Source organism: Miniopterus natalensis, chromosome 20, assembly GCF_054644295.1.
Source record: "Miniopterus natalensis isolate mMinNat1 chromosome 20, mMinNat1.hap1, whole genome shotgun sequence".
Classification (NCBI taxonomy): Eukaryota; Metazoa; Chordata; class Mammalia; order Chiroptera; family Miniopteridae; genus Miniopterus; species Miniopterus natalensis.
In genome coordinates this window covers 10,815,361-10,828,223 of record NC_142100.1, presented here as the reverse complement: position 1 = coordinate 10,828,223, position 12,863 = coordinate 10,815,361, and the positions used below count along the sequence as shown (strand labels likewise).

The following is a 12,863-nucleotide window of genomic DNA, read 5'->3' as shown; positions in this document are numbered from 1 at the left end:
TTGTGAGAAACATTCCAACAGAGGATATGTAAGAAAAAATAAAACTGGGACAGTGCTACTTAGCTCATGGGGATTTTCGAAGAAGTGAGCTCATGAATATAAAGTGTCTGGCACATAGTGTGCACTGTCAGTTTTAGGAACCTCTGGAAAGACTCAGGGTTGCATTTGTGTTTGCTCTGCATGGGATCAGAAAGATGAGAGGTACATGGTAGGAGGAAATGAAGTAGCCCTGGACTCAGCTCACAGTTTGAAATGAATGAGAAAGTGTCGGGGCAGCTGTGTGGGAGTTCGGCATTTCCGTTCGACCAGGGAACTTCCTTTTGTTTGCATTCCTTTGTCCTGATTCAGAGGCCACGGATCAGAAATTTAGCTCTGGAGTCACCTGCTGCAAGAGAGAGAAACATTCATTTTTAAGTCTGAGGACATCAGTGCAGCGACCAGACCCTCTTTCCTTCTTCTCTGTTGATAATGCAAAATGTAACTGAAGTATGACTAGGAGGTAGCAAGCTGAAACAAGTGACTCAGGACATTTATTTCCAGGCTTTAGCTTTTTGTATTTCTTTTCGTAGAAGCGAGAAAATACATTCCACACCCATGATTAGCTGATTGTATACCCAGGCATTTCTAGCCATGTGGGTAATGATTAAACTGGTGTTTGAATATAGTGTTATATAAGTGTATGTGCGTGAATCAGTAAAAAATGAATTTAAAAAACACAAGGAGTTCTTAATACAACCATATAAATGAACCATACTTCATTTTAAACTGAATTTTGCTTTTTTGAATAATTACTGTTTATACACACTGCAGAGGTGAAAGCGATGTAAAAAGGTTTATGTATATCCCAGCACCTCACCCCCACTCCTGTTCTTCGTCTGCCTCCTGTGTCCCCAAACTCCCCCCCCATGGGTCACCACACTTACTAGCTTGTTGAGCATCCTCCCAGTGTTCCTTTTTGCAAACAGAAACAAATAGGACTATATTTCTTCTTATCTCACTACCTTCATCCCCCGTGTCAGCAGGTAGCATTCTAGACGCACTGGTCTGCACCTCCTTTGTTTTACTTACCAGTGTATCTGGGAGGCCTTTCCATGCCAGTCTCCTGTATATGTGTACTGGCCTTGTTTCCAGTCTTCTATTGTTACAGATACAGAGCAGTGATAACTTTGTATATGTCATTTCACTTGTTCACAATTATATCGAGTATATTCCTAGAAATGGAATTTTAAGATCGTAGGATAAATGAATTATAATTTTGATCAACATTAAAGGGACACTGTGTTTTTCATAATTAATCTAGAAATGTGCCTGGCATTTGTTAGTAGTTGACCCTTGTATGTGGTGAAATTCAATAACTGAGGTTATAAATTCTTCACTTTGTTTCTGAGCAGATTGTTCATTTTTGAGTGTTACAGTCCCCGTGGGCTGCCTGTGGGCTGCTACGATATGTGATGGAATTATTTATGCCCTTATGTAATGAGAATGGACAGTTAAAATACATTCTTAGCCACATAAATTATGGGCCATACCATCTATTTAGCACTAGAAAAGGATCTTTGAGACCCCTGACAAAAGGAGCCTGCCTAGGAGTAGATGTAGCCTGGACCAGGGACTGACAAAAGCAGATAAACCTTGAGCGTGTCACCACTGTTTCACCTCTGCTCTAATTTTTCTACTGTGACAGATGTTTACCATTTATTTGGTAGGCATAAATAATTGATAATTTTAAAAAATACTTAGAAAAATTAGGGCAAGAATTTGCAAATAGAAGCGTGTTTCATGAGTCTGCTTCCATGGTTCCATGGAAACAGATCTTTATCTGAGTGTTGTGCTATTAGAAGGATGTACAAAGGAAACCAGAAAGGCAGGGAAGCCACGTTGAGGAAAAGCAGCAGGAGCTGTTATCTGCTACCTGCTAGCTAAGTGCAGTTACTTGGAGATTGAATGGGAAATAGGGGCACCTTTAAGAACCAGTCCTTGCTCTGACATTATCTAATTGAGTGGTGTTGTGGGAATGGGATAGGGGGCAGGTATATGTGACAGCATGTTGCAAAGTTACTTTCCCTTTCAAATTCCTTTTGTCCCAGAGGCCACTTTATCTTTTAAACTATAAGCCAACTTTCCACCTGAGGCTGGTATTGTATTCCTCATTAGTCCTCAGATATTTGCACATATTCAAAATAAATCTGGGAACGCAGTTATTTAAATAAACCATATGTTAAGAAATAGGGAGTCTGTTTAGAACTGACTGATGTTTAGTATTTTTAACAGTTGCAAAATGAAGATTTTTCAGGAGCCTTTATTAAATACTAAATATTCTTCCTAGTAAACCTGTAAACAGATTGCTGAATTATGCAAGGGAAAAAACAGCAAGCGGTTTTTCCATAGCATCAGCATTCAAATCCATGTGGCTCTTAAAAAGCACGTAGGATTAGAAAAAGAGATGCTAACCCACATTTAGAGGTCTTTTATTAGTTATTCCCTAGTTAAAGAAAGTGTACAAAAGCACATTCTGTCGTCTTACCTGAGGCCAAGTTAGAGGGTGGTTGGTGCTCTGCTTTCTCCCAGCATTCCTTTAGTCCTGGCAGTGACACACATCTCTCGGCCATGCCCATTTTCTTCGTTCTGTCAAAGTGCTTTTTACAGAGCTGTGCTTGTTTGCATGTGGTGTAATAGTGCTGATCCCTTGCTCTGTGCCAGGCATTGTGCTAAGCACTTGGCAGGCATCCTCCTGTTTTCCTTAGAACCCTGTGACGTAGACAATATGTTACCTTTATTTTAGGTGCAAAGTATGTTTCAAAAAATTGCTCTTACTGTTATTAAGGCAAATGACCTACCAAAACACCTAGCATTAATTTTTCTCTTTCAAATCCCTCTCTAGCGGACTAGTAATGTTCGATCCACGTTTTTTAAGGACTGTTTATATGAAGTATTCGATGACTTGGAGTCAAAGATCGAAGACTCTGGAAAACAGCTGCTTCAGTCAGTTCTCCACCTGATGGAAAACGGAGCCCTGGTATTGACTACAAATTTTGACAATCTCCTGGAACTGTACGCAGCAGACCAGGGAAAACAACTCGAATCCCTTGACCTTACTGATGAAAAAAAGGTAAAAAGGGAAGCATGAGTCTGGGCTTCGGGCGGTGGAGCAAACCTCTTTTCTGTTGGGACGTTGTGTGGTACTGGTATGCTGCTCCCTGCGGGATTTTTTTTTTTTTTTTTTTGAGATAAAATCAATATACAGTAAAAGGCACAGATCTTAAAAGTACTCAGTTCTCTGAGTTTTGACAATTTCACCCAACTTCAAAGCAAGAGTGTAGGAAGTCATTTGAACTATAAGATCTCTTTACTACCTGATAACATCAGGTGGGTATAATGTTGATTTAGAATTCTCTCTTAGAATATATTCTGTGTGCCAACTCACCTGGAATTGAATGAAAACTACTGTAGGACACCTGGATGACCACCTGCCAGGCCCAGTGAATGTTGGGTTGAGGTTAATGTTCAGTGGAGACCTCAGCAGACTCTTTTGTATTGGAGTCCATACTATACCTAAGCTATCTATGTAGTATGGAATTATAGGTGTTGATATGTCAGCTAATGAGATGAGGCTATTAGAATGGCCATCTGAGTTTGTAATTTGATATTTAACACCAATAGGAGATTCTGTAGCTACACCAACATGTATTTAATTGGTGAAATACAATGATATAAAAGTGAAAATGTTTTTATTGCCATAAAAAGATGTCAGAGACATAATGAGGTCTCATTTGCCTGCTGTGTAGTTTTTGTAATTTTCCTTCTACACTTTGTTTTCCCAGGAGCCTTCCTCTGTCCAGCCTAGCACCCAGCTAAATAGAGTGAACAGATAAGAGGTTCACCCACTGGCTTTCATTGGCACAGTGCTGCCTCTGCTGGCATAGCAGCTGTGATGCCACTCTTGTAATTTTGCTGACACTGAAGCCAGCTTTTAAAAGGAAACCAGTCAGGGACATGGTGCCATGAAGACTGATTTTCTCTGGCTGCAAAGTGTTCCACCTGCTACTCTTAGGCTGTGCGGCCAGCTCCTCCTTTCCCTATTAAATCTCAAATAGCACTGTCTCTGAGAGGTCTTCTCTGACCGTCCTACTTAAGAAGGGACACACCCTAGCTCTGGCTGGGTAGCTCATTTGGTTAGAGTGTTGTCCTGATACTCCAAGGCTGTGGGTTTGATCCCCAGTCAGGGCACGTACAAGAATCAACCAATGAATGCATAAATAAGTGGAACAACAAATCGATGTTTCTCTCTTTGTCTCCTCCTCTCATTTTCTCTCTCACCCTTCCTTTCTCTCAAATCAATAAATAAAAATAAATTATTAAATGGAATTGAGAAATTACTGGCTAGATATAGCATTTTATACTGTTTCTGATAAAACCTCCAAAGACCTGACCAGCATCAGAAGCGTCAGGCCTCTTCAAAGTTCAGGATATCTATCAGACATGATATTTTTTCTTCTCATTTTCATCCTGGAGTCTCAAGATTTACTTTGTGTTTTTAGTCCACATTATTATAGTCTAATTGTTTAATTCATTTACTGGTAGTCAGGATGGGGCCTAGAAATAATCAAATTTTAAATCTCTGTGCCTCTTGGCTATTTTTCTTAATTCATACTGTATTACTCTGGGATGTTACAAGAATAAATGTACTGTCTTGATCCCTTGGGAACATGGAACTGTGGAAGTCAGGCTGCTGTTGTTACCATTGTCATCTAAATGATTGATCTTCATTGGTGGCCTTTTAGGTGACTCAGAGGTGGCTGAAGTGCTGCTTTTACTGCTTATCAATTGCTGCAGAAACCACCCTGAAACTGTGGCTTAAAGCCACATTTTATTTGCCCGTGATGATGGGAATTAATGATTTCAGCTGGGCTCAGCAGGCACTTCTTTTGCTGGTTTTGTGGTTACCCATGTGGCTGCAATTATCTAGTGGCCAGGCTACGGCTGGGTGGTACAAGGTGGCCTCACTTCTGTATCCGTGGTGCAGGCAGTTGGTTGGACCCTGCATCTCCAGCAGGCTAGCCCAGGCTTCTCCACACAGTAGCTGGGTTCCAAAAGCAGCCAAAGAGAAATAAGACTCATTATCCCAACATTTCTCAAGCTTCCGCTCGCGTTGTGTTAGTTAAGGCCCCGGCTAAAGCAAGCCATGTGGCCAAGTAAGTGTGGACAAGGGCTACACAGAGGCAGGGGTGCAAGGAGGCTTGATTTCTTGGGGACCATTTCTGAAATGCACCCATATCTCTCATGGATGTCACAAGTGAAAAGAGCCCTCATCATTTCTGCAAATGATGGCAAATACATTCTAATTTTTTATTGTTACTTTCAAAGAGAAATTGCAGACTTGCTGCCTCTGTCCTAACAGTCATGCCTGAAATGGAAACAGGCCACATCGTGGTTTGCATTCTTACTCTATAGTATATCATGAACCCTGGGAGTTATGTCAGAAGCCCAGTCATCTTGCCCATCGGGACCTTGAAGCAACTGCCAGCCTGGTTGAGCCCTCTCTGTGTTGTGCAGGTCCTTGAGTGGGCTCAGGAGAAGCGGAAGCTGAGTGTGCTACACATCCACGGGGTCTACACCAACCCCAGTGGCATTGTCCTTCACCCAGCTGGCTATCAGAACGTGCTCAGGAACACTGAAGTCATGGTGAGTGCTGCTCGTCTTGCTGGTCCTGGGAACCTCTACACATACCATTGGTCTTCAAGGGAAAACATATTCCTTCCATTAATTGAAAGTTGGGAGGTCACACATTCTGTTCCATGCTGCTCAGCTTGTGGGTGGGCATGCCGTCCTAGGGAATGTACTCAGGTACTGTGCTGCAGGGTTTCCCTTTGTTCTTGACTGATGGCCACCTGGTGGCACTCTGTCATTGTCACTTTGTGTATTCTTCACATACAAAGAATACATTATTACCCCCTTTCATTGTTTGGTTTATTATGGTATTAACAGCCCTCTCTATGCCAGTAAAAACTGCTGTAGCTTTTTATTGACCATTCACCACTAGAACATACACTCTAAAGTGATGTGTGTAAATGACGATGGGCTGGTATTGAATTACCACACTTATCCAAACTTATTGCTCGGGGAAAAATTGGAAAATACTTGGATAGGGTGTTAAAGTGGAGGTTTTCCTCTTTGTGAAAAAAGATCTTTGTTGATCTTTAGAGATGCAAGTTTAGACTTGCTCACATACATGTTCATACCAAAACACTCCCACCGCAGCGATATGTGGGAGTAATTCACTGGCTCCCAACTCTGGAAAGTGTTCATAGCTATTTTTAGGACAGGGTCACTTAGAATGATGGAATCTACATGATGTGGCACAGGAAGGACCAAGAAAACGTGAGGTTTTCTAAAGCATAAGAGCCTTTATTCCCCCATATATTCTTTCTCTGCCATCTGTTGGAACTGCCATTCATCATTCACACTGAGTGATCCCTTAAGCAAAATCATTTCTGATGTTTCTGTATTTATATATATGTATGTACAGATACACACACACACACAGATACATATTGATGTTCTAAGTATCCAACTTCCTTTGAGGAAATCTGGTGATGAAATTATCCTCATTTGGTGGTGCGTGATTCCGTTTGTAAGGCAAAAAAGGGCAAATATGGTCCAGAAAATGGGAAGAGTAAAGTATATTGAAGACCTACTCATTGCTTTATGGCCTCTGGGTACATAGATCTAAAAAATAAATCGCAAAGTCAGTAGACCAATGCTAACCAAAAGAAACCCTGAATAGAGAGCCTACAGGACAACGCCAGGTACAGATCAATTTTAGACCAATCATCAAGTTATAGTAAGATCAGCTTTGGGGACTTATCTACCCTCTTAAATCTTGGTTCAGTGGTGACCACAGTCTTGGCTCAGGGGTGAAAGTAGTGGTTATGATGACCCTGTCAGCTTTTGTATTTCAGACATGCCTTGTGTGTGTCTTCACGGTGTCACTTTGTTTCTTTTCCTGCAAGAGAGAGATTCAGAAACTCTATGAAAACAAGTCATTTCTTTTCCTGGGTTGTGGCCAGACAGTAGATGACACCACTTTCCAAGCCCTTTTTCTGGAGGCCGTCAAGCATAAATCTGACTTAGAACATTTCATGCTGGTTCGGAAAGGAGATGTAGATGAGTTCATGAAGCTTCGAGAAAACATGCTGGACAAAGGGATCAAGGTCATCTCCTATGGAAATGAATATTCTGATCTTCCAGAGTACTTCAAGCGACTGACCTGTGAGATCTCCACAAAGGGCAGGGCAGGTAAGATGCATTTTGGGACGGGGGAGGATCTGAGAGCAGCAGCTCTTCAGCCTCGTGTGTATTGGTTATGGGTAAAATCATTAGCATGATGAGGAATATTTTCTTAACCAAATTGTGAGGGAGGGCATGTTAGGTGTTCAGGTTAGACGAAAATGGCATTTGGACAGGAGGAAAATGCACAAAGGCAATCCAGTGTAGAAGTAGGAAGAAGGAAAAACTTCAGCCTCATTAGTTACCAATGAAATGCAATTAAATTTAGATTTCAAAACAGAGTGATAACTCAATTTTGGCTAAGCTGCGAGGAAAGAAATATATTCATATTGGAATATGTTCAAAATTTAAAAACCTTTGACCCAGAAATTCCACTCAATACAATTTCTTAGGAGAAATTTCTCCTAAAGAGATCATTGGACAGTTGCACAGGGGTAAAGGTGCAACTATGTTGTATATAATGAAAGAAATTGGAAGTCACTTAAAATGTTTCATTTAATAGGGAATTTTGTAAATTCTTCAACACTTATTTAATTGATAAAATGCAATGAAGCTATAAAAGGGAAAATGTTTTTATTGTTCAAAAAGATGTCAGAGACATAATATTGTGAGTGAAGGGGCACTGAAAAGCAGGTTGGAAAACACCATGGTCAGTCCCATTCATATGAAATTGTAGATACTCTGTTTTTTTTGTGTGTGTGTATAGAGAAATAGCTGCAATGCTGGTTACTAAATTAACTGTGGTTATGTTTATGCTATTGAACTTAAGGGTTGTTAAAAAATATTTTGTTTCTATGTGAGCGTTTTCTACAATGATTATGCATTATCTTTATAAAAACAGAAAAAAACACTTTAAAGTGCTCTTTTGAAACTGTCGTCGGTGGCATTAAAGTCAGAGGTTGGGGTACCACTCACTCACTTGACATTTTACCCTCCAGCTCTAATGAGAAAGCCAAATGGGGATAAAAGGTTCAATCTATTAATGGCTCCAGGCAAGTTCCCAAGAACCCTACAAAATACAAAACTTTACGGTATCAACTAAATTGAAGTATGCTTTTTAAAACCTTACTTTGAATAGAGCCAGGCCGCAGGATATGGCCATTCTGACTCACCACCTAGGTCCAAACAGACTTGACTGTTGTAGGTAGAATATGTTCTTGAAAAGTTTTATGTTAATTTGGATTTTCATTATCAATCTGAATGCATCTTAAGGGGCCTATTAAAGTACAGGTCATTTAATGTAGAGAGAACTGCTCCTAAATCTAATCATCATTCCCAGCTTTTCTTCCTGAATCAGCTTGCTTTGAGTGGAATTCTTCGTAATGAGAAATCCCACAAGCTCTTATCACCGTAACTGAATGCTAAAAACCATGTCTGTCCTTTCTCCAGAAGACCTTTCGGTTTCTCTCTTGTGAAAAGTTTGCTGTTCTTTCTTGGCGGCGTGCTTTCTGTTGCCCTGCAGTGTTTGATTCTTTTGCTGTTCACCCACACTTAGGACTTTCGATAGCTTTTCCTACTGGACAAATTCTGTTTTCATTAATCAAGAGGTACACACTCAAACTACATATTTCTTTTGGTCTACATTCTGAGATCTTCTACCCAGGAAAGATGCTAAAATTGAAAATAACGAAATCCCCCTGGACAGCTGTTCCTATTACACTAATTTTTTTTCTCTTCTTAACAAAAATCATCAGAAGTGGCACAAAGGCTTTTATTAGCTGTGAAGGCGTCCTACTGTTAGCATAGGTTGTAGCTAGTTATTAATAAAGAGGAAGCAGAGGGGACCAGACATTGTTAAGCATGGTCATCTGGGGAGCATGAGCCTGTTTGCTTCACCAGAAAGCTACAGCTTCACACATACTCCAGGGGATCACAGCACTGCCCTGCCAAGGATTAACACCCCTCTCTTCCCTCCTCTGGCACTGGATTGTAATGGGGAGCAGGAGGAGGTAAGCACATGTGCAATAGAAGTCACAATGGTGCTGGGGGAGGTACTTGACCATAGCCTGGGAAAAGGGATCATTGGCTAGGGGGTGGACCCATCAGAAGCCCAGAAAAGCTTGGGAAGTTGATTCATTATTTTGAAAAAGCACCTGCTCCTTCCCAAACCTGAGATAAAAAACAAACACCTGGTCCTTCCCAAGCCCAAGATGATATAATCCCAGGGGAACAAAGAGTTCTTTCTCATGCCCAATAACCTGTGCTCATGCTGTTTGAGTGTTCTCTCTCGATAGTAACCATGTGGCCTCAGCAGCCACGTGGCCAGCATGGACTCCAAAGGCAGGCTCCATGTGGGAGCCTGGATACCGCAGCACAGCAGTGGATCGCAGCCCAGAATACAAGCAGAGCTAGCCGGATAGGCAGAAAGGCTGGACTGGACTAGCTTTGACATGGCACAGAATCTCTGAACACTGGCCCTGTTTCTGGCCCTGATTTGCTATGGCAGGACTGACAGAGATGGGACATTGGGAACCCAGGTGTTTTCTATTTTCACCCAAATACATCTTATCACCAGACCTCATCCACCCTCGTGGGTCCCTGAAAATGCTTTTTCTCACGACACTGCAAGAACCCCACTTTCACTGGCAACACTACTGGAGTGGCTTCCCCCAAAGTTAGGTATTTGGAATTTTTCAAAATCAAGGATTTTTAATATATGGCCGGGGGCTTTATTAGAATGGTTGTCTGAGTTTATGATTTGAAATCTAGCAGAGCAGTTTGGGGTTAAAAGCATCATTTCATTTTGAGATAAGTCAAGCGTGTCTGCCATCCTTGGTTGTTTTGAGTTTCCATAGATGCATATTGATAAGAGGTCTTCTGCTGTTGTTTGTTAAACACTGAGCATTTGCTGTGTACCTGGCATTGTGCTGTGCACTCACTTTTGCATAGTGAAAGTTACATGGGTTCAAAAGAGTGTAATGTCTCATACATTTATTTCAGAAAAATCAAGTAATGAGGAAAAGAAAAAATTCTTTTATAATTCATTACCATCATACGAGCAGCTATTTTGGTATATTTCCAATTAACAATTTTTTATGCATTTTTCATAGTTGAAAACAAAGTATACATACTGTCTTGGTACTTTTTTCATTCGGTGGTACATCATACAAATTCCCTCAAGGCTACAGGTTTTGTTACTGGTTCAAGGTTTGTGTGTCCAGGACCTCAAAGGCCAGTAATAAAAAACTGATAAGGAAAGGTTTATTGATTGAGAAGGTGCCAGCTTGAGAAGATGTGTGTGTGTGTGGGGGGGGGCAGTTTATAACTTCCACAAATCTATTTTAAGAGAGCCCAGAATCCAAGTGTCTTTTATGTCAGTGGGAGGAGAGGGGCAAGGCAAGTGGTGGGTGAGGAGCCTGTGGACAGCTAGGCTTAGACTGGGATCAAGGGAACAGCATGAAATCGCTGTCTCTCTGTTCCTAGTTGGTCCATTGAACACCTCCCTCCTCACTCCCCCACCCCTGCCATCTGAGTCCAGTCTTGAGGCTTCTGTAAATCTTTGATAAACAATCATTATTTTGTACATATTTCCCAACCTCTACGGGAAAGGTGCCTTAAAGGGGCTGTTCTTGCAAAAGCTCAAACCTCACACAGAATTCCTCTAGATAATTAGCATATCTATAGCAGGAGCTGTAAGCCTGAAAGCCATGGGATAGTGCAGGCTAGACTAGTCAGGGAAAATGAACATTTCACTGTTAGTTTCATAACCACTTTTCAGTTTTATTTTAAATCTCTTAAACTGATTTTAGAGGGAGAGAGAAATGCTGATTTGTTGTTCTACCCACTTATTTATGCATTCATTGTCATAACCGCTGTTTTTAATGACTGTTATAATCCAGCATGGCCGTTAGTATACCTAATTTATAATTTTTTCCTATTTTTTTAATTGTAAGAACTGTTGCAATGAATGTTGTTTTCATCCATACAATTTTTCCTTTTGCCAGTAATTTCCTTAAGATGAGTTCTCAGTGTAGCTACTAGGTCAGAAGGCATGAACATTTTAGAGGTCAATAAATATTGCTCAGGTGCTTTCCAAGAGGGAAGGAGCAGTTTGTAGGTTTGAGTGCTTTTATCTGTACGCTAATTGGCCAGTCTTTTCTTCCATGTGTGGCACTTTTTCCTACACCATTATCTACCCCAGTGCTCGCCAATAGAATTTTCTGCAGTGATAGAACTATAATTTTTGCCATCCAGTACCATAACCACAAGTCACATGTGGCCGTGAGTAGTTGAAGTGTAATTAGTGTGACAGAGGAACAGAATTATTAAATGTGAAACTCAGCCACGTGTGGCATGTTATACTGTGGGAGTATCTGTGACGTTGCTCTCTTCTGCTTGGTTGAATTTGCTCCTGCACGGTCCGCCCCTTCCCTGGTCAGACTTAATTTTTCCCCTTGAACTTGGCCTTCTAGACTAGTTAGGGACAGCAGACACACTTTGCCCATGTAAACATTTTGTTTACAAGCAGTGTCAGTGCATTTGGGCCCCTTACTATTTCTGTTATTTAATACAATCGTTTGAAGACTAGTTTATTCTCCCCACCACATCTTTGTGTCTGTAATACGTTCAGTACTTAATAATGCCATCCCTTAGTTAGAAAATGTGCATTCATCTCCCTTTGGTTGTTTTTTTCTATTAATTGTTCTGGCTTTTTAGTCCAACAGCTGATACTGATGTTCATTCTGTTGGCAGGGATGGTGAGAGAAGGTCAGCTAAACGGCTCATCTGCAGCACACAGTGAAATAAGAGGTATACTATTTCCTGTTCTACTGTTTTCCACTTTGTCAACAGAAAATGTGTCCCTAGGACCTAGTTGAGACCTGGGAGAGTAATGACTTAACTGCTACCTGGGAAGGGTTCTGTACTTTTCTATCAAGTCCGTTACAAGATTCCTGGTATTTATGTCTTGTTTTCTAAAGTTGGTTAAGGTTGACTTGAGTATCTGCAGCTTTCGATGTGTAAAATTTTTTTGTGAAACTTTTATTTTCTGCCTTTTCTCTCCACAGACCTTAGTACATGAGGGCTACAGAAGGCACCATTAGACCAAGCGGTAAGGCCCTACCGTGGACAGTGTTTAACAGTAAACTTATGAGAAACAAACACAGCTCTGAGGAAGAACCAAAACCCAGAAGTTGAAGGCTGGGGCTACGTGGAGTAGGGAGAACGTCCCAACTTAATCCTTTGTGGCGGCCAGTTCTTGATCTTTTTTGGTTTTATTTTTTTCCCGGTTCTTGGTCTTATGTGGCCTATTCCAGTTGAGAATACCCAGGTGACAATGGGACCCAGATGCAGCTCCCACCCACCCCTAGGCTGGACACGCTGCTTGCGTCCATGCACACTGGGTGGTGTCCAGTGCACAGGCTGCTGCTATGCATGGACTCGGGCTATAGATGCGTGGACTCGCCGTGGCCCTTGCTGCAGTTTTGTACTCTAGACTTGGTTTTTCACTTAAGCGTATGGCTTTTTCTAAAACAAGACTTGAAGCTCTAGTTTTCTAGATCTTACAGTGTATTTTACATACCTGAACTGTATTAAAAGCTTGTTCATTGACTTCCCAGGGCCCTGGTTCTACTTTG

The 12,863-nt window shown here is 41.2% G+C and overlaps 1 protein-coding gene across 6 annotated transcripts in view; it reads left to right on the top strand.

Moving 5' to 3' along the window:
* SIRAL1 (SIR2 antiphage like 1) overlaps window positions 1-12,837 on the top strand; it is a 36,461-nt gene extending 23,624 nt beyond the window's left edge. For 2 of the 6 annotated variants that reach the window (XM_016204437.2, XM_087828528.1), the window contains 4 exons: window positions 2,882-3,109; window positions 5,554-5,682; window positions 7,011-7,296; window positions 11,980-12,837. In XM_016204437.2, coding sequence (XP_016059923.1) covers window positions 2,882-3,109; window positions 5,554-5,682; window positions 7,011-7,296; window positions 11,980-12,104 — 768 coding nt within the window. In that variant the 3' untranslated portion in view covers window positions 12,105-12,837. Of the gene's footprint in view, window positions 1-2,881; window positions 3,110-5,553; window positions 5,683-7,010; window positions 7,297-9,802; window positions 9,926-11,979 lie in introns of those variants that run through there. The other 4 variants (XM_016204441.2, XM_016204439.2, XM_016204442.2 and 1 more) reach the window with 4 other exon arrangements.
* Window positions 12,838-12,863: the final 26 nt, after the last annotated feature.